Here is a 21879-nt window from a genome sequence, read left to right on the forward strand (position 1 = left end):
AGCAAAACAGGACTGGCAGAATCCTGAGGAGAGCATGAGTGGTTGAAAGGCTGGTTGTGTACAAGAGCTGACACCCAGCTACCACAAGATAAACTCCCTCATGCCAGAGGCTGGGGATAAAAAGGTGACATACAATCCTGGGCATGCTGAGACAGGGTCACATATGGGTGTGGACATTTAGCATGATGGTAGATAAGCTACCTTCATAACCCCACCCTCCCCTGACCTCCATTACCATCTACACTCTGAAAAGGCTGGCAAGTTCCCCTCAAACCTTTAGGGAGACAAAAACTCTTCATAACATATTGCTGTGGGAATTATTAGAGTTTGGAAAGATTTTAAAAAAATCCAATTGTCAAGTTCAGTTGAATGTGTTTAGGGAGTTCTAGACTAAGAATGGGTTAGGGTAGATCAATGCAGATATTCAGTGTGATACACAAGGCCTGCTCTAAACTAAGTTTTGTATTGCACTTCCAGCCTCTTCAGAGTCATGACAAGATTGCTTGCTACTGAACTGGAGGAAAAACTTCTCTAAAAACTCAACTAGCTACCAAAGGGGAGCTTCACAGAAAAGCCACCACAACATGTGGAATCAGCAGTGCACAGCCATGCTGTCACCACTGTTTTTTCAACCCTGGTATAGGAAGAGCCTTCAAGAATTCAGATTTGTTCCATGACCAGCAATTTGCATTAGACAGTCCTTGCCTCCCACTCAGAACCCTGTAGTGCACAGGTGCTGTCCCAGACATCCCATGGTACTGTTAACCAGACAGTTACCTTGATAGGTTTTGAATATTACGCATGAGCTAGCCATGTTTAAAACCTATTGTAAGACACCCATGTCCATGCTTTCCCATCTCTGGGATTGGGTCTACTGGCTGATTTTCTTCCTCTCCCTTAGAGTCAAGGTGCTGAGTCACATGCTCGTTATTGGGGGACAATGTTCATTACCCCTTATTTTAAGCCTGGCTATATAGATAGCCTATAAAAACTTGTAATAGGAAATAAAGGCTGGAAAGCTAAAAAATCATTAAGGAAGCAGAAGCCCAGAGAGACAAACCTGCAGGCACTGCCCATCTCGATCATTCTGATCACATCATCTGCACAGCTGACTTGTCTTTCTTGGAGGCCAACTACTTGGACCTGCTGCTTTCCATCCTCAAGCACTCGGAGTTTTGCCTTCTTATTCAAGAGATCAAACACCTGTATTTGAGCAAGAAGATGGAGAGGCACATGTAAAGACTCTATTTCAGTTTCCTCGTTTAAAGGACAGGTACATAGCATGGAATTATGCATATGAGAAATGCATACTCCAGACTTTCCAATTCAATACCAGAGGCGCAAAGGGCCCATGATCCAGCAATGACATGCAGACCGCTAAATAAAAATCGTACCATGTATCAAATGCAGAGTCAAAAAACTCAGGATAAAGTCAAGACACAAGATCTCACCTTTCCATTATATATTTCAAAGAATGTCACATAGACCTCCAGGTCTTGATTCCTGTACCTGGGTTGGCTTTGAAGGAGGAAGACATCGCGTGCTGATGGGGAAAGGAAGAAAAAAACATGACAATCAGATTTTAGAGCAACAATTTCAGCTGCCTCTGGGACTCTGCCCCTTCCAAAGTGCTTCACAGCAAGGCAGTTATAGTATCTAGTAGCTGGAATGACAAATGCCCCAGCCAGATAGTAGTGGACAGTAAGACACCTCCAAGTGAATCTGATTTCAGCTGTGTCCTCATTAGGACTGAAAAAAGAAAGGGATTATGGGAGCTGCTACTTCTGACGTTATCCGTGAACAAAGATTTTATTTTCTGGCTTGGTTAACACAGACAAGTTTTAACTTGGCATAACGTTACAATCCTCTATAGCTTTGAATCACTTGGTTGTTTTGGTTTTTTTAAATAAAGTGTTATTAGTTGGGATTCCTAGACAAGGAGACTTGCAGGTAGAGTTCAAAACTAGAATCTTCCTCTATTTTCTGAAAGGGAGAGTTCAAAAGTAAATCCAACTCCTTCCACCACTCCCTCCCGCCCTCCACCCAAAAAAACCCCAAAAAATACACACCAACTTTCCTTCAGGGCCAGGCTACTACTACTACTAATTTGCTAGGAACCAGCACTACCCTACGCACATTAAACAAACATTAAGCAAAGAACATAGGTCTCTGCCTCAGAGAGCTTGTTTTGATCTTGATTAATTTTTTTTGCTCTAATAAAAGTTACTGTTAATACCATTATATCCAGAAGCTATATATTGGGTAATATCTATAGTTGGTAATTTACATAAATATTGCAACTAAATTTGTCAGTGCTTATTGGGGACAACATATGATAATCAGGGTTTATAGGAATTCTTTAAATATTTATTCATAAAGAACTTTAGTAAAGTCCATAAGGCCTTTATTTTATATAGATGTGTGAGAAGTTATTGAAGTCTTTTATGAAGGAAAATTACTATACACAACTTGGATTTGAAAACAAAGAAGAGTCAGCTTACATGCAAAAGCATATATCCCCTTTGAGACATTCTGAGTTTTCCCGGAGAAGTCGCCTCCCATAGTCTATTAAAAAAAAAAAAAAGCAAGCCATTATAGAGGTGCAGTCCAAGCAAGCCAAGTTATCACTCAACTGTAGTTCCAACAATATTCTAGGAAAAGAGTCCACATGAACAGCCTGTGATCTCAATGGACTATCTAGACATGATGCTACGCAATGTAATTCAGGATAAAACTACAGCTTGATGTAGTTTAGTTCCAAACATTCAAAATGAGTTAACACGTCAGTGTGACAACCACGTTTTTCCCAGCACCTAGGACAGTGTCCAAACTGTGGCTTGCAACCCCAAATTAGGATTATCTTTCAGGTTCCCAAAAAGAGGACACTGCAGAGGGGATGCCTGTGGCCTCACTCTCGAGGTGGGGGGCAATGTCGCTCTTGGTCATGGTGGCTGGCGCAGGCCTGGGATACAATGACAGCTATCTCCCCCTTCCCAGGGCTGGAAGCCAGAGCCAGGATGGGTAGGATCCGGCAGCTGCGGACACAGCAGGAGAAATCATTCAGGATGCAGAGCCAGCTCTTTCGGAGGTGGCGGAATCTCCATCCTTAAAAACTTCTAAGGTCAGGCTTGACAAAGCCCTGGCTGGGATGATTTCGTTGGGGATTGGCCCTGCTTTGAGCAGGGGGTTGGACTAGATGACCTCCTGAGGTCCCTTCCAACCCTGATATTCTATGATATGGTAACCCTACTCCAAGGACAGTCATGCCATCAGCACGTGGGGTCATAGCAATCCCTAATGTGTGGAGGACACTATTTGCTCTGCACAAAGTCACTTCACATGTACAGTGTGTGTGAGGTCACACTGTGCAGGGGGTATCATTTTGGAGAGCATGTATGTAGTGCATATATGATGCATGAGAGGTCACACTGTGTGGAGGGCATCATTTTGCTCTACAAAATTGTGTCCTTCATGCCATCTGGGGTCCCAGGAAGAAATAATTCATTAAAATGGGGTCATACCAGCAAGGAGTTTAGGAACCCCTGGCCTGGGACAAAGGGACCCTCTAGGTGCTATGAAATGTAAGGGGAAGTCACATGAGTTCCAGCCAACTATTTATCTACAAGCAAGAATTTGGGATCTTAGCAATGTAACCTGACTTCCTCTGTTCAGAGAGGAAAAAAATTGCACTCCAAGATAGCAAAATTTTCTATGTGGCATTGAAAAGGCAGAATTCACTTTGTTTCCAAACCTGGCAGAACCTTGTTAGTGTCACTGTGACTACCATCTGGCTCATCCATCCACAATACTTTCAATTCCAACAAAACGAAGGGAGCTGCTGAAGTTAATTGCTGTAACCGTTATTAACACTACACCCTCTAAAGCCTGGAACTGGAGTTATTTAATATAAACCATTAGCCTAACAAGATCCAGTATCTTAGTCTGCCAGGGTTCAATGTACAGTACAAGTCCTTCCACAAGCAGCCAATTTTTTCCAGCACTAGTTCTGATCCTGGATCAGTGATCAAAAATGGAAAAATGTAGTTTTCTTACCTATAATTTGTACCTAGATCTCCTAGCAGAATCTACTTAGCTGAAGATCACTGCTGGGACAGACCTGCCCATTCCACGCTAATTGAAGTGGCCTAAGCTCTTTGCCTGTGAAATCAGACTCTGCTGCTGGACTGTAGCAGCACCAAACTGATGACGAGGAAGTTTTTAGATGAAGCTAATAAATCTCATTTTATAGGTGTAAACATTTATGAGCCCATTGAATTCAATCAGTAAGGTATATAGGGAGTGGCCACAACCAGGGATCACCTCCATTATGAGAAATTTAAAAAGTTGCAAAAGGAGTTGTTTTCTTTGCATGTCTGGGTAACACCAATGGGAAGTAACAAGCCACAAGACAATTCCTAGGCTACTTTTTGGACCTTTATCTTCCTTAGCATCAATCTTTTATACCAGGATTAGTCATGTGTCTAATCAACTAGTACTAACCGATTAAAGGTTTGAGTTAGACCACTCTGCTACATGACCTGGGGAAAATCATTACTAAAAAACACAGACCTGAGGGGAGAGAAATTCAGACTTAGCTTCCAATAATTGGAAAGCTACAGGGGAAGGAAACAGGTTCCAGTTACTGAAAGTCTAGTGTTGAGTATCCTGTAGGCAAAAAAGTGTCCACACTAGCAAGGTCTCCACAACCTAAAAGCTGGTGTGATGGAGGCAGTGAACCAGGACCAGAGTGTGATGCCACAGAACATCTGCAGAAAGTCTGAAGTGAAAGAGAAAAGCTTAAGATACCCAACTCCCAGCAACGAAGATCTGCCCACTCCACAAGCAATATCCAGATCAGGGGGTATTTGTGCATGAGAAGAGGCTTATTTTTGTAAGTGTATTAAGTATTACTGGAAGAGCTGAGAGAGCCTTTAAAGTGTACATCTTCAAAATATGATACAAACAATCCTTACACCTTTGAGTAGGCTAGTCCCCCATTTCACAGGCTGGGGAACGGAGACAGATTGAGACTTGCCTGAGGTTAGGGACAGAGCCAGGATTACAAGTCAGCAGGGCCTGGGCCTGGTCTTCAACCACTAAATAACACTGACAGAGTCAGCCTCATGACTGTCTGTGCAATACGAAAGGAAGCAGCTATTCGCTTGCTGAAGTTTTAGTGGTTACTAACTCACCTCTTGGTAAGATAAGTGACCTCTCTCCATTATCATTTCAAAAGGACGATCAAAAACCAAGATCCAAATGCTGGATGAAAGGCTATTTACCTTAAATATCCCGAAGTGCTTTAATCAGTTTATCTAAACTGAGATATCTGAGGCCTTTAGAAGACAGCCAGTCAGCCACTTACATGTGTTTTGCCGCTGCCAGTTTGCCCATACGCAAAACACGTAGCCTTTCCACCCTCAAAGATGGTCTGTACAAGAGGCCTCGCAGTGAACCTAGGAATTCAAAAGTATAAAAAGAAGAATAAGGCACAAAGAAAGGAGGCAGACACCTGACTAGCGTATACTTGGCTTCAGTAATCACTATACGTCTAGAATCTTCAAATAATTTCCAGGAATCCCAACAAATGGAATTGGATCAAGTAGTAAACTTTAAGATCAGACAGAAACCAAGCTAAGGGCTCCTGTTAGAGGTTTCACAGTCCACTGGTCTCTACCAAAACCAAATATGGTTAGCTGTATTGTAAACTATCAATCCCTTTAAACTAAGACAATCTGAGGTAATAACCCTTTAAATGTTCACTGTGACCATGTTAATCCTGTGCTGCTCACACCCACTATGTAAGAAGATGCATTACCTATAAACCACTTCATTGGAAGCAGTTTCATCAAATGAAAAATCAAATCTAAATGCCTGGGTCTCGAGATATTTTGTTAGGTCCACTTTCAACTTCGGCTCATGCACCAGCAGGACACACTTGCTGGGAACTGTAATCACATCACATTCCTTCTTGTGAAGTTCTGTTGATGGAAAAAATATTTGTAACATGAATCAGTGATGTCAAACTGGCGTCAGAGTCCAGGGTAAATTTTGCCAATACACATGCACACTTACCTTGCTTATTTAAAGGGCGCTTCCTTACACAAACACAGATCCTGCGCTCTTCTATCTTTAAGAGAAGGATAGGTTACCGAAAGACTGAATCCAGAGTATCCCTATTCCCCCCAACCACACCTGTGCTAAATCAGTGTCGCAGTGGAGGCTGTAAGGATACAAGAGCCTGGTCGACACTACAGCGTTAGGTTGACATAAGGCAGCTTACGTCAACCTAATTATGTCAGCGTACATAATACAGCCTCTCTCCTGCCAACGTAAGTGCCCTACTACACCGACATAACTCCATCAAGAGGTCAAGAACTGACATCTCCACAAGAGGTGCAGGGATTATGTCGGTGTAGTTCGGGTGACAGTGTCCCTGTAAAAACTGCGTTACTTGCATCTATTGGCTGTCATTCTTGTCAATTTCATGGCTCCATACTTGGCAGCCAGGCTGCTGCCTGCTCTGTTCCAAGCTGGGCTGCCACCCAGGCTCCCCACAGGGAGCCCTACTGCCACAGCGGGCTTCCCGGCTCCCTGCTGGGAATGGGGCAACCAACTGGACACTGGGTGCAGATCTCCCTGTTGGAAGCCCAGCTGCCCCCCACGGCTCCCCAACAGGAATGGGGTAGCTGCAGCAGGCTCCAGGCATGGATCTCCCCGCCCGAAGCCCGGCTGCCCTCCTGGGGTTTTGGCCCCTGCTCCCCACCAGGAGCTCAGCTATGCCTGGCAGGGAGCTCTGCACCTAGAGTCCGGTTAGCTGCCATGCCCCTGGCGGGGAGCCAAGAGGCCTGGTGCGATTGCCCCCATTCCTGGCGTGGAGCCAGGGGGAAGAGGAAAGGGGCAGCCTGGCAGGGAGCTGAGAGCCCTGACTCTCAGCCCCCCACATTGTCCCCTTAAGTCAGTGGAAGTGCTCAAGGTGAGGACGCACACCACTGACTGAAGGAAGATAGTGTGAACATGAACCACCACAGTAATTACTGCCATGGCTGAAAGTTAGCCTAATGTAGGTCAACTTAAGTCAATAGCGTAGAAATAGCCAAATGTCACTCCCCATCACTATTCTGTGAAAACCACCAGAGTTTTCTCTAACACTACTGATCAGAGGAGAGCAATTGCTGGCAGGTTATCCATGACCATATCCTATTATTGCAGAAAACTCACCCTGCTGCAAATATTGTAAGATCTATACATAGTGTGCTGGGCTAATGAGAGCCTGGTCCAAAACAGATTAAAAATCCAGACATGATATTTTGCAATGTTTATAATCAATGTGCCAAATTCAGCCCTCCAGTAGCTCCCCTGATTTCAGTGGGACACTAAGGTTGAATTTGGATGTAATAACTTTGCAATATGCAAATCTGGTCAACTACATAGTGACCTCACTAGATCAGAGCTCTTCATTAACACTGCAGTAAGTTTAGAAATCTCTGAAGTCCAGATATAGGATCATTTTGTTTGGGAAAGACCGCATTCCGCATATGTCACTGGCTGAGCTGAGCCGAGCCAGAAGAGGTATTTAAAGAATTTGTTGACTGGGCAAATCCCTATTCTGCAGTTTAGTGGCATTTACAACATCACCACTTCGTTTTCAGCCTCCTCATGTTAGAGGCATTTGACCAACATGTCAAGAGTTTGGAACACGGGTTGACAGCTAGCAAGCTACGTTTTACTTCTCCAGACTCAAGTTTTGTCACTGACAGATCAGAGTAATATTTTTCCAAGGGTAGGATGATACTTTAGTTATTCTGGCATTTAATGTAGTCTTAACTCCAGTGGTGGCAGTTTCCACCACCATCTTCACAGCTTGTTCTGCTGATCTGCTTTGAACTTACATTTTCCATGTTGTAGTGTGAACTCAATACTAAGCCATGATGTAGCGCTGTTCCTGCTTATCCATACCTACACCAAGTTAAACTAGGCAAGTCAAGGTATTTCTGGTTATGTCTTCGATAATGACTATCTAAGCACTAGTGTTCAATGAGTGGAAAAAAAAAAACCCACACAGGCAATATTGGTACGTTGCAGTCAAGAATTCCAAATATTTACTTACTGGGTCATTCATAGATATTGGTTGGCAGTCTAAAGTAGCTCTGAATTCCTTGATCATCCGTGCAAACTCCCAGTTTGGACAGCTGCTATCAAATTCCTGCAAAGCAATGACAGGCATTAGCGTACTTTATCAGTATATTGTTACTCTGTCCTCATGCTGCAAAGACATGTGAAAGACTCTGCATCTAGAAGTAACCTGATGGAATGATTAGGACTCTAATCTCATTTTGCTTGGAAGGGGGAATCTTCCTATACGGCAGGAGGGACAGAGCTGAAGGAGTTTTCAGTACTCATTTCAACTGCGGAGAAGCACACCTCCTCTCTACCCATCCATTGCCTTCTCTCACATTTCTCCATTTGTACCCCAATTTTCCTCTCTGTAGTACCAAATCTGTGTGCTGTGTCTGCGCTGTAGCACCTCAATCAAGCTGGGAAGTTTACTCTGACTGCCATACTGATGAGTTTCAAGACTTGACAATGCAGAACAGTAAGAGCATTACGTTTTAAGCATAGTAAATTCCTCCCCGTGCGTAGCGAGAAGAGAATAAGAATACCGCATTATGTCTGCACTCCCTGAGGTAGATTCACAGGACAGGGAAGAGGAGAGACCATTCAACAGTAATCTAGGATTATCTATGGGCCGATTACTTTGTCATCAGCCTACGCTACCATTTGTCAACGAGTCCCAGTATTGCAATTGTCACCACTCCTCTTTTCCATTGCTAGTGGCCAATCATTTTGTTCAATTTATGCTTAGTTCAATGATCCAAAAAAGTGATTAAATCTGTTTCAGTAAAATACTGTGATAGTTTCAATAACATTGTGTTCAGTTCTGGGCTTCAGGAAAGATGTGGACAAATTGGAGGAAGTCCAGAGGAAAACAACAAAAATGATTAAAGGTCTAGAAAATATGACCTACAAGGAAAGATTAAACAAGCCCAGTTTTGTCAGTGTGGAGAAGAGAAGACTGAGGGGAAACATGATAACAGTCTTCAAGTACATAAAAGGTTGTTATAGAGAGGAGGAATTGTTCTTCATATCCACTGAGGAGAGGACAAGTAGTAATGGGCTTCAGTTGAAGCAAGGGAGTTAGGAAGTTTTTCCTATTGTCTAACTGTAAGGGTAGTTAAGCAGTAGAACAAAATTACCAAGGGAAGCTGTGGAACCTCCCTCATTGGAGGTTTTTAAGAGCAGGTTAGACAAACACCTGCCAGGGATGGTCTAGATCAGTGGTTCTCAAACTTTAGCAAGCGGAGGACCCCCATTTTGATTTAAAAATTTTCAGGGACCTCCAAACCTCACCAGTCAGCCCCAGACCCCGCCCCACCCCTTCCCCCCAAGGCCCCACTCCGGCCCCACCCTCCGTTCACTCCATCCTCCCCTCCCTCTGTTGCTCGCTCTCCCCCACCCTCACTCACTTTCACCAGGCTGAGGCAGTGGGTTGGGTGCAGGAAGGGGTGAGGGCTCCGTCCAGGCAGTGCTTACCGCAGGTGGCACCCGAAAGTGACCGGCATATCCCTCTGGCAGTGGCTCTTAGGCAGGGGGGCCAGGGAATCTCCACATGCTGCCCTTGCCTGCGGGCACCACCCCTGCAGCTCCCATTAGCTGCAGTTCCCGGCCAATGGGAGCTGTGGAGTCAGCACTTGGGGTGAGGGCAGCATGCAGAGACCCCCTGTCCCCCTCCTCCCCTGAAGGGGGGCAGGGATATGCCAGCCACTTCCGGGAGCAACGCGGAGCCAGGACAGGCAGGGAGCATGCCTTAGCCCCGCCAGACTTTTAGCACCTAAAATCTCCCAGCTTGCCTTCAGTAGCCTCTGGGAGATAGAGCCTGATTCCAGTAGACTCCTGGCGAAACTGAGAGGGTGGAACCCTAGCTGATCAGCGGGGCCAGCAGCCCTGGACATGATTCTGCTCCCTCCCCCAACCGCTCCCCATCCCTGCTCCTCCCCCTCCCTCCCAGTGCCTCCTGCACACTGGGGAACAGCTGATCAGTGGGGCCAGCAGACTCCCTGGAGTACCCTCAGAGACCCCCAGTGGTCCACAGACCCCAGTTTGAAAAATGCTGGTCTAATACTTGATTCTGTCTCAGTGCAGGGAGCTGGACTAGATGACCTATCAAGGTCCCCCTCCAGTTCTACAATTCTATGATTCTACGATTCAGAAATGCCACCTGCAACTGAAAGAGCAAGTCTGGGGTTTAAAAGCCTTCAACTGCAGAAACAGCTACCCAGGAGACCCCTAAACAAATTCAGTCTGGAGAGATCAGACCGGTTCTGATTACACCCTTATGCATGACACTTTAAAACAAAATCCACACGGAGTATAAATTGAAACCAAACACTGGCCATGTTGGTCCAAAATGTGTTTTAGTTTGACCACCATAAACACACTATCCTATAGAATTTTTCTTATTTGAGTTTATTCTGCAGAACCAAGGGTTACTCCCTGATCAAATACTGCACCTGTGCCCGTTTTGTTCTGATCTCACTTATCTGGGCTCTCTTCTCTTCCCGCTTGCTTTTCATTTTCTCCATCTCTTTCACAATATTAGATTTCCTCCGCACTGGAAAAAGACAGACATTTACATCACTTTTGTGAAGTTGTTACCACAAACAAGTTTCTTTTAAGCAGAATAATTTCTTTAGCTACACCCCCTCCCCTCCCACCCATGGACATACAAAACCCTCTTCTGTACAAACTGGGATATCATGACCTAGAGTCTTGTCCGGGAGATAGTGTTCCTTATCAGTTGTGTCCAGTGGTTGTGACAATCCAGGTACAGACACCACAAGGGTCTGAATCCCAAGGAGTTGGCAACTGAATCATCTGGTTTTGATATATTTATTAACAACCTTGTATACAAGTAAGGTCTCATGAAAGCTTGTAGTGTTCTGAACTGGATGGTCATTAGGAGAGGTTTATACAGACTGTGGTTATGAATCTCTGTACATAGAGTATTGTGCTCATACACTGCACTACAATTGCAAATACACTTCACAGCAGGCAGGGGCTCCTATCGAACCAAACAAAAGTGATGGTCCATAATATAGCCCAGGAAGAGAAACACAGAACCATTACAGTTAATGGGAAGACACTGAGACGCCCCAGCTATCAAGTAGAGAGGGAATTCCCCACACGCTGAATAACCATAATCTGAGAGAAAGAAAAAAAGGCTGTAAACCCTGTTAAAAAGGGAAGGGGTTTGAGGACAAAGGCTTCAGAAACAGGGGCAGCCTCTACGCAGGAAGCAGGTCCATGAAACACTGGATCCCCTCTGCGACAGGGAGTATGGTGGGAAGCTGTTCCGAGGCAATGGGTAACTGTATTAGCAAAGGGAATTTATCCAATATAGAAGTGTAAAGCCTGAAGTTGTGTCTATGTTTATTTTGTGTAACTTGTGTTTGCCTTTTCCTTACTAGTTCATCTGTGATTTTTCTATTAAGTGAACTTTATTTTTTACCTCAAGCATGTCTCTACTGTGCAATCTGTGAGGCGTGTGCATGCCAAAGTGAACTGATAACTGGGGGCTGTTCAGACCTTTGGGGGGGTGACAAGCAGAGGGGAAGTCAGAGTGCCTGGCAGTTACAGAACTTAGTAGACTTGAGACTGGAAGGGCTGTTGGGGTCACCCAACAAGGAGTAACTAGGCTGGTGGAAGCCAGGGGAGAACTTTGTGCTTGTGGGCTGGCTACTAGCGTCAGGACTCCAAGCCATAGCAGCACAGCATTAAGGCACCTAAAGCTAAAAGGTAGGAGGTCACCTTACTGGTATGGACGATTCACCCCCAACAAAAATCACAGTGACCAGTGGTGTCTTCAGTGCATAGCTACCAGCTACTGAAGCTAGTTAGAAAGCCATTGTATTGCTACTCTGGGGTGGAGCCAGTCCTTCCAAGCAGACCTATTTGTATATCAAAACTGTACCATATTTAAATTTGAAGTCATCAGGAGGTTTGCTTTTGCTGCTAAGCCACATTCCAGGAAGTCACATTAAACCTATGAGCATATGGGGAAACAATCTTAACCAACATTGCTTAGAGATGCAATGCTGGTCACTGAGCCAGCCAGTCCTCAGACAATAGTCCTTATTTACCTGGATTTGCTGAGGAGCTGCTTCTGATAGATGGATGTTCTTCTAGAACTTCATGTACATTTGTCAGTGAGGGTTCTGTAGCACAATGTGGCCTGGTAGTTCGGGCTCGGCCAGCTGTTGAAAGGAAGCAGGTCAATAGAACAGTATCTGTTAGACCTCAGAAGTGAGGGAGAACAGAATTGTGATTTGTAGGGTTCCAAGACAACAATAGAGCGTGGGGGGGAGAGGAGTCAGGCCATGAGTTGCCCTGCTCTCCCATTCTATGGTAGGTGAGGGAGACCGGGCTAACCCATGAGGGAGAGCACTTGCACAGGATGCAGGCACCCAGTGGCCACTTCATAGTAATTTAGTATAAAAAAAACTGCCAATCCAATAATAGTTCACAATTCGTAAGTGTTTCCTTTAATAGGCCAACATATAACACTGTATTCGGATATTGCAGAACTCTGCTGTAAGCCTTAGCTTTATTCCCATTTGTGTGCACTATGGTACTGCCAATTATACGATCACATCTTTGCATGTATTTGATCCAAGGTAAAGTTACTTAAATACTTGACTATGGAACTGAAGATTACTGCAGTGAAGATATCTATGCACTGTACCTTAGCTTCTGCATTTCTATCTTTATTACTTACCTGTACAGCCTTAACATTGTATTCAGATAGATCTTTTGCACGGATTTCTTAAAATCAAGGTTTGCCCAGTGTCAGAATTGCAGGCCAAGTACATATTTCTACATAAGGTTATTTAAATGCATAGTGAGCAGGTTTTTTTTGTTTTGTTTTTTTAAGTGAGGCACAAGTGCTTCTCACCCCATACCAATCTCTCCTCTACCAGCAAGAGGTCTTTAAGAGATTTCGGCAGCATAAACTCATGTAAAGGCTTAAATATGAGAGACAAAATGGGTGAGGTAATATCTTTTAATGGAACAACTTCTGTCGGCAAAAGAGACATTGCCTCACCCACCGGGTCTCCCTTAAGCCTTAACATAATTTATGATGCTTGAGTAGCCTTAGGACCCGATCTTGCTCCCACTGAAGTAGATGGGGACTTTGCCATTTATTTCAATGAGAATAGGGTAGGACCTTTAGATTTTTTCTTAAAAAGATTTTGGGAAGCTACAAAAAAGTACTGGCTAGGGGAAAAATAGCCTATTAAGAGGAAACTGGCAAGAGCTGTAGGCTCAGGACTACCTTATTTATACACATCACAGTTTAGGAGGAGTGGTCTTGATTTAAAATGTGAATAACTTTAGTAGTTTTATTAATTTTTCCCCCCTCAAGCTTGACTCCTATTAGAGGTCTGAGATATAAATGAAATCAAGTTTCAAGATCTATGCAGTATCTTCAGCCTTGGCTAAGTTTTTGCAGTTTATAGATCTCATTGATATAAGTCTGAAGAGTAGGGCATTTGCCTACTATAAGCAGTGTAACTTTAAAGCAAACTAGTTGAGAACCGTGCTTAAGAAAATGCTTTGCATCTGCATAGCGATGCATGTCTAGCCTTAAAGTTAGTTATACATGCTGTTTCAGAGCCACGGGATCTGTGCTATGCCCCAGCTTTTACAGTGTCCCTTGGAGGAACCTTCAATGTACCAGACCAGCAAGGGGTCCAACTCTTCCACAACTGAGCCTCCGGGCTCCAGCCTTTTTGTTTCACACCATGAGCTCTGCCCAGCAAGTCTAACTGGGGAAGACTCCTGTTCAGAGACTCTCTGCTCTCTTCAGGGATCAATGAACCTCAGCATGTATTTGTAGTGACACCAGGCAGCCTTTTCAAAGCAGAGTAGGGTTTATTACTCAACTGGAACACAGCATTGCGAAGTCCTTCCATTACCGTAGAGAAGCAAAGGTAAGACAGTCCATACTGGCCAAGCCAGAGCTCCCATACTGGTTTCCTCTCTCTGGTTATGTCTACAGTACAAGCGCTACAGCGGCACAGCTGCAGCTACACTGCTGTAGCACAGGCACTTACTACGGTGATTGCAGGTTTTTTTCCTGTGCTGCAGTAAATCCATCCCCCCTCAAGAAGCAGTAACTATGGTGACCAAAAGAGTTTTTCCATTGACCTAGCTGTGTCTACAGTGGTCATTAGGTTGACCTAATACAGAGCACGGGGTGCAAAATTTCACAGCCCTGAGCAACGTAGTTATATCAGCTTAAGTTTTAGATGTAGATCAGACCTGTCTGTCCATCCTAGGTGAGCTCCTGTGTCTCTCCAAAGGCCAACTCTTACCCTAGCCTCCTGTCACCTCAGGACACTGCCTTCTTCCTGCAGACTCATGCTGAGTTCACATGTTCTGCCTGCCAGAGTTTCCTGTGGATAGTTGTCAATTGTTCAGTTGTTTGGGTTCTCATTGTCCTTCTGGATCCTCCACTGATTGGGTTGTTTCAGCCAGACCTTTAACCACCCATTCATTTCACCCAGACTGTTATGTGATACAATGCACCTCATGTTTCCTGCTCTGCCCAAGTGCTGCTTTAACCTTCCAGTGTCTGTGCATAGCAATGCAAAGCACAGAGGGAAACTGAGGCACATAGGACTCCAATTACTAGTTCCCACATTTGTCACACATGCGCAACAGGCAATTAAAAAAAAATAAAAAATCAACTTTGTTACACTTAGACTACTTTTTCAAAGCCACAGTCCAAAGTCTGCATGGAACAGATTGAGTTTTAACAGGCAACCTCTCTAAAGTTCAGGGCCCATCATGAAAACTAATATGGAACACGCAGCACACATGCTTTTGCTGTGTGGTGTAGGAAAATTAACAGCAATAACTACCAATAAAGCATTAAGTCTGCATTTCCAAAAGAACAAAGCAGGGCTCAAATTCTTTCCTTACCCAATAGGTGTAAATACATGTGACTGTACCTGTAATCAGTACTGATGCAGAATTTGAAGTACTTTAGTTACATTCAAGTACATCCATATACCCAATTAATGGAATCGGTCCACCCAGTACAGCTCAGAGGCAATCCAGCTTTTTTTGTCCCCAAATATTGTCCCTATCTTAAGTTATCCTTGCTAAGTCTTTCAGATGAGATACAAAATGCACTATTAATAGCTCTTTTAGCAAGAGTAGGGCCATTAACCCTGCCACTCAAACCAAATTGCCATATGGGTAAAAATACACTTCGCACTTCCAAGAGAGCAGATATTTCACTTCCCATCCTAGCATTACGTATGCTATTGTGCACTGTTAAACAGATGTCAGATTCATCCCAAGACATGCATGTGGTGGATTAAGTGATTTATTTTTTCAACATCAGCAGAATTTCTAAAGTGATTTGAGATCCTTCTTAATTAGAAGCCCTATGTAAAATGCACGATCACTGACCTCTTGTGGTCTCTTCCCTTCTCTGTTTAAAAGGGGAAGAGATTTTGGTCAGTTCTTTCTGCTCTTACAGTTTGCACACCCATGAGATAAGCATTTAGAAACACATAAGACATTCAGTTCAGTTTAATCACGTTTTACTGGGCTTGTCTCCACTCACCAGGCACTGTTGAATGGTTTCTTGTTTGTGTAGAAGTGGAGGGATCCACCTCCATCTCATTATCTTGGAGGCTGCCCTGGGACTCTGTGATAACAGACATTCTGGTAGAACGGCTACGTAATACTTAGGAAACAAAAAATTCAAGGTCAGTATTGAGCACTGACAACAGCAGGCCAGTTTCTTAATTAAAAAAAAAAAATAGATCAGTATGCTCATGAAAGTACAGAACAATAAGGAAAGCAGCCTGGTTAAAAAGATACCATTCACAGCAGGATCTCAGAACCTTTAGAGAAGTTTAGGGTGAGGCAGAGTGCTAGAAAGTCATCAGTTTGGTGAAGAGTGTTCTTGAAAAATGCCACTAGTGCAAGATAAATAGTTCACTCCAGATTTGCAGTTCCAATGGATTCCTTTTCCTATTCCACTTTAATTAATCCTAATTTTCTTTTTAATTAATTTATGCGGAGGTTCCTGAGCTACCATTCCTGAAAGGGACCAGAAGGCTCATCTTCATGCTTCTGGTCACTGGATCAACCAATCTTGATGAAGGTGTTGTAAATCCAGTGACTATTTGACAGGAATTTGTCTGTCTTAGTCCACACATCACAAAACTGGCACCTTGGTTAAAGTCTCTGTGGAGACTTCCAAAGGCAGCATAAGCATGAAGACAGCTTCTTTGTGATCACTGTCTCCCCAGGTGAGGGTTGAGGAGGTATCATGCCCATCACCATGGTACCTAAGTACAGTTAGAGCCAGCGTGGAAACTTCCACCAATGCTAAATTCACTTAAAAGCGATGATTACAGCATCTGTCTAATAAAAGCTGCACTCTCTCAAGGTTTACCATGCAAGCTGCAAGGGAATTAAGGTCTTAGCAGTCACACATTTAGGTATCTATTACTTTAAGATAGTGGCCAGCTTCTTACTTGGAAATTCTTTTAGAGCTTTTATGCCAAGGCTATAGCACCCATTCAAATAGTTTAAAATAGGCCTTTTTTGTGAAGAAAGCAAATCTGACATGAAAAATTTGGAGTGCAATATAAAAATTAGATCTATTATCACCTCTAGCAATTGTAGGAATTTATCCAGAATAGAGCAATGAGTAGTTTCATGTGAAGACAAGATTTCTGTTGCACACCAAATGTTTCTTAGAATTGTGGATAAACCCTGTGCAGAGGAGTTGTAATTGTGCCCATGAAGCTCAGTGCAGATCACACCAGAACACTTTACCTGGTTGCTGCTGCTCGGGCGCAGACATATTAGGTGTTACCGTTGCCACTTTAGGAACAAAAAAGAATTGTACTTTCATTATGCTTGGAGATGGAATTAAATGCTATGTCCTTTGTGAAGTGTAACAATTTCCAAACCTAAGCTCACCAGAAACACTCTCAGTGTCTCCAGCACTCTGATCACTTCATTACAGAAAGAAACGGCATGCAGTATGGTGACACCACTGCTCCCTAGCAGGACAGAATACCATAATTCAGAACACTAGCAAAATTAGTTTAGGCAGAGCCAGCTTTACAATTAACTTTGAAAAAATTACCATTTATTTTAGCTTCCCTCACTAGCAGATCCAGTAGTACATTACACACTGATGGGGACTTTCTGCTTCCTTTTATGTGCTAGACTAAGAGGTCTGCAGGACCTGAAAGTGTTGAACTCTCTAACCAATGTAATGCAGGACTCAAAATAGGAGAATATTGTTCCCTGCGGCTGTAGCATAGATGTTTAGCAAAAGGGAACACAGACTACTTTGCTTTCCTGCTGGATTCGGAGCTGGTCTCTCTTTATGCACAAACACAGTGGTTCTCAATCTTTCCAGACTACTGTAGCCCTTTCAGAAGTCTGATTTGTCTTGCGTTCCCCCCAAGTTTCACCTCACTTAAAAAACTACTTGCTTACAATTTGAGCAAAAAATTGCTTGTTCTCATTTTTATCATATATTTATAAAATAAATCATGAAATATAAATATCATATTTACATTTCACTGTCTAGTATATAGAGCAGGGTCGGCAACCTTTGGGAAGTGGTGTGCCAAGTCTTCATTAATTTAAGGTTTCGCGAGCCAGACCAGCAACATGGGCGGCAGATGGAACCCTAGACCGGCAGCGGGCTGAGCGGCTCAGCCCGCTGCCGGTCCCAGGTTCTGGCCACCGGTCCCAGCCCCCCTCAGCCCGCTACCAGCCCGGGTTCCGTCCATCCAGGCCGGCAGTGGGCTGAGCGGGGCCGGTGGCCAGGACCCCAGCTGGCAGCAGCATGCCATTAAAAACCAGGCCGCGTGCCAGCTTTGGCACGCATGCCGCAGGTTGCCGACCCCCGATATAGAGCAATATAAACAAGTCATTGTTTGTATGAAATTTTAGTTTATACTGACTTCTCTAGTGCTTTTTAAATGTAGCCTGTTGTAAAACTAGGCAAATATCTAGATGAATTGACGTACCCTCTGGAAGACCTCTAAGTACCTGGTTGAGAACCATTGCACTAAAACACTGGGACAATAGCCAGGCAACATGCACTGCAGATTTTCACTTATATTTTATGCTTCAGAGTACAACAGTGACCTCTAGGGAGGGCATTGCCCATCTGTCAGTGACTGGCTGGGTTAAGAGCACTTGATTGGTCAGCTAGCCATTCACTACCAGGGAGTGACCAGCCTAGAGACAATCACTACTTAACTCCTAGTAGAATTTCCAGTCTACCAGTTTTATGGAGAGTTCCCTGGATTAGTGACAGGGACGTGAATTTGTGTCAGTTTGGGATGCCTGGGTTGTTCCTATCAGATCTGCCACTCCCTGCAACAAGATTTGAATTGCCTTCCATCTCCAGCATCACAGAGAACCAAGAGAGGGAGAGAGTTTAGAAAGCCAGTAGCAGCTGAGGTGGAAGCCTCCGGTTCCAGAACTTAGTCAGACTATACGGGACAGGACAAATGGTGGCAAGCAGGAGGCTTGCTGCACTTTCGGAGGGAAGGAAGGCAGAGCCAACACGGCAGGGGGCAAGGAGAACATAGCTAGCCTAGGATGCTAATTCAGAACTTTGCTAATGGTCACAAATGTGACTATTAGCATCGACATGGCAAACTGCACACACACTAGTAATCTTTCCTCCCCAAACTAACAAAAAGCCCCAAGGAATACATTAGTCAACTAAAATCTGAAAGCTGAAGTTAGATATGGGAAGGGAAGTATTTCCCAGCCAGCCCCATACCTGCCAGCCCAGGAAGAATAACCTCTTATGGACCACACCTTCCCTTGCAACATCCCAATCCTCAACTAGCTTTGTTCAAAACATTTTATTCTGTTGACACAAGAACCATTGACCGTATTCTGGAACCTCTCTACACATTCACTTTCCATTGGAATATGGAATTTGCAAAGTGGAATTTACTAGAATTCCCCTGAAACCTGTAGAACTATACAACTTAGAAGGGGGGGGGGAGAGGAGGAACTGTTGTGATAAAAGGCAAACTGTGATTACCAACTTGCCAGCTCAAACACACAAAAGCCTCCTGCTGGCGGTAGGCCTGTATTAGGGTACCCAAGGTAGGAAGCCTCCAAGACATAGAAAAACCTCAGAATGCCTTAGGACTATGATTTAAGACTCAAATTTCAATAAGGAACCAGCATAAAGTACAGTTGCTTAATTAGCACATTTTGTAGTGTTGTGTTGCCTAAATTAGAGTAAATCTCCAGCATAGTTTATTTTTGTCTTATGACTATAGACAAGAATGAAGACTGTCATTTTTACCTTCTCGTGGAGCAGGAATTTTTGAAAGGGTTGTTCTACGTTTTTGTTTCTGCAAAAAGTTAAAAAGCCACTGCAGTAAGTATCTGACGCATCTACCATGCTCTTTGCATTATATAATTAAGATATGGTAACAAATACAAGAATGTGCCTGTTTTTATAAAAAACAGCACAGGAAGCCCAAAAAAATCCAAATGGAACAAAACATGCATACCCAGAGACCTCAAAGTTTAAAGTGGAAGATAAGTGAAAGAATCAAAGCAGTTTTTAAAATAATCTGTACTTATTTTGTAGTTATTTATGTTCCAATATGCTGCTGTTTGAATTTTAGTACTATAACAAGAGTCTGAAGAGTTTAAGGATTACATACCTGTACAGTTACATTCTCCTGCAGAGGCAGGTTCTCTTTCACATCAGAAGCAGAAGGAATTTCTTCTAAAATCTCTGGATTTATTGTTATCACATCTTCAATCTCAATCTACAAAAGCAAAGACAAGATTTAGATAGTAGACAATTTCTGTTCTAACTCCCAATGGAAGACAAATAGCTTGACATAAACTTTAAATAAAGACAGCAAAATATAAGCCATTCATTTGTTTGATATGAAAAATTAGGGTTGCCTTGATTAATAATGTAGTATTTTAAATTCCACTTGAGCAGTCTAATCTGACTGTAATAGAAATCTGCTAGTTACACCATCTACCAGTGTCTGCCAACCACCACTCAGTGCCGCAGGAGCTATTGGGCACTTCTGAAAACACTAGCAAAGCACATTTGTCACTGTTTTAATCTCTTGTGGCTAATCTTAGTAAAGCTCTCAATCACCCCATGATTTCTGCTCTAGGAGAGCATTACGAGTTTACAATATAGTTGTGTTTATTGAAATAATTTTATTAAAAAGCTACTCACACTGAGGTAAATGAAGCATTCAGCATTTAAACCAAAACAATTAAGTTAATCTGCATTTTCCCCATATTCACCCTCCTGCTATTTGCAAGTAGGAGTAAATAAGTGATTTCACCTCAACCTCCAAACTCCTGGTTTACCATGTAGTGAAGTCATAATCCTTTATCTACAACATTCTGCAGCTCTGGAAAAGTGTGATGTCACAAGTGTCTGTGGGGGAAGAGGGGGGTAGTGAGGAGTTGGGCTGTGAAGGAGAAAACATAGGCACAAACTGAGCCTCTCTCCCTCGTTTTTACTGTGTAAAGATGACCTTATAAAACACTGAGTTTGTATGCCAGGTAGTTGTATAATTATCACTTCATCCTCCACAGAAACTAAACTGCCTTTGATATTGAAATAGCACCTATTCTGCACAAGAAAGTTAAGTTTATATATTAAATATTAATCTTTTAGAGGCTTTAGGTAAAAATGTGATTTAATCCTCTGTAAAATGAGCAAAAATACAATATTAACTGTTCTCATACAAAAGTTAAAGTATTCACCAGATTTTTAGAATAGATTTATAGATGTGTGATGGTCTCCCCAAGTATTATGGAAACCCAGGACAATCATCATCAAGTTTACTCACTTTTAAGTAAAACCTTGTTAAATGCCAGTCCCTCAAACTCACCTGGGCTCTGACAGTCATGGTTTCGTCCCATTACAATGGCAGATCACTCTGGAGGTTCTGCAAGTAAAAAAACCTAGGCCCCCATGATACCTGTGCAACCTCATGGAGCTTATGCTCAGGGATTTGCACTGGTAGAGCTCAAACTAATTTGCCTGCAAAACATCTGTTAATGGTGATTATGCAGGACATAGCATACCCAGCTTCAATGTCAGAGCGCCACCTCATCTTTCAAATCTACCTCTAGCTGCCAGTACATATTTAGACTTCTGACTAGCATAGATCTGATAAGAGTTTCAAGTCTCAGACAATGCAATTAGTAGTTGGACTCTGGCCCAAACTTCACGGCTAATTCCCCATCTGTTGCAAAGACATCTGGGAGCTTGTTGGTGCCACTAGGAGGATTTTTCCCTCTGTGGAATAAAGCCATCCCTCCTTTTCCTGAAGGCTGAGCCTGTCAGCCAGGTTTTTGTTATTATGGGAGTACGGAGGAGCTGCAAGCTCACCTACTGATGGGATGAGGGCATGCATTTGGGCGTAATGCCTGCTGTAACCAAAACAGGGGTAAAAAAAAAAAAACAAAGGCTTACTCAAAACAGCTTAAAATATAAAATAACACACTTGCTTGTATTTGCTGCGCTTAATTTAAAACATGCTGGTCTCCTAGTGCCTATTCAAAGCTCTTAAATAAATTTGGTTTGCTTCTCCACCCTAGTGTGTCTATTGGTGCAACGCACACCGGGCAACGAACCCTGTTGCCCCCCTCGGGCCCTCTGGGCCGGCAACAAGCTCATGAGCAAACTCCTCGCTACACACAGACACTAAGTGTCAGGGAAAGCAAAAGTTTCCCAGAGTGTAAATAAAA

At 43.4% G+C, this 21879-nt stretch overlaps 1 protein-coding gene across 6 annotated transcripts in view; it reads right to left on the reverse strand.

Annotated features, from left to right (window-relative positions):
• KIF2C (kinesin family member 2C) overlaps positions 1 to 21879 on the reverse strand; it is a 47995-nt gene that overhangs the window by 19887 nt on the left and 6229 nt on the right. For 2 of the 6 annotated variants that reach the window (XM_024103904.3, XM_005303032.5), the window contains exons 3-15: positions 19812 to 19919; positions 19445 to 19493; positions 16924 to 16971; positions 15698 to 15820; positions 12201 to 12314; positions 10572 to 10672; positions 8111 to 8206; positions 6076 to 6130; positions 5819 to 5981; positions 5366 to 5456; positions 2502 to 2565; positions 1452 to 1543; positions 1061 to 1203 (exon numbers count right to left, since the gene is read on the reverse strand). In XM_024103904.3, coding sequence (XP_023959672.2) covers positions 1061 to 1203; positions 1452 to 1543; positions 2502 to 2565; positions 5366 to 5456; positions 5819 to 5981; positions 6076 to 6130; positions 8111 to 8206; positions 10572 to 10672; positions 12201 to 12314; positions 15698 to 15820; positions 16924 to 16971; positions 19445 to 19493; positions 19812 to 19919 — 1247 coding nt within the window. Of the gene's footprint in view, positions 1 to 1060; positions 1204 to 1451; positions 1544 to 2501; positions 2566 to 5365; positions 5457 to 5818; positions 5982 to 6075; positions 6131 to 8110; positions 8207 to 10571; positions 10673 to 12200; positions 12315 to 15697; positions 15821 to 16923; positions 16972 to 19444; positions 19494 to 19811; positions 19920 to 20462; positions 20558 to 21879 lie in introns of all 6 variants that reach the window. The other 4 variants (XM_008166719.4, XM_065553701.1, XM_042851491.2 and 1 more) reach the window with 3 other exon arrangements.

This window comes from Chrysemys picta, chromosome 8, assembly GCF_011386835.1.
Source record: "Chrysemys picta bellii isolate R12L10 chromosome 8, ASM1138683v2, whole genome shotgun sequence".
Lineage (NCBI taxonomy): Eukaryota > Metazoa > Chordata > Testudines > Emydidae > Chrysemys > Chrysemys picta.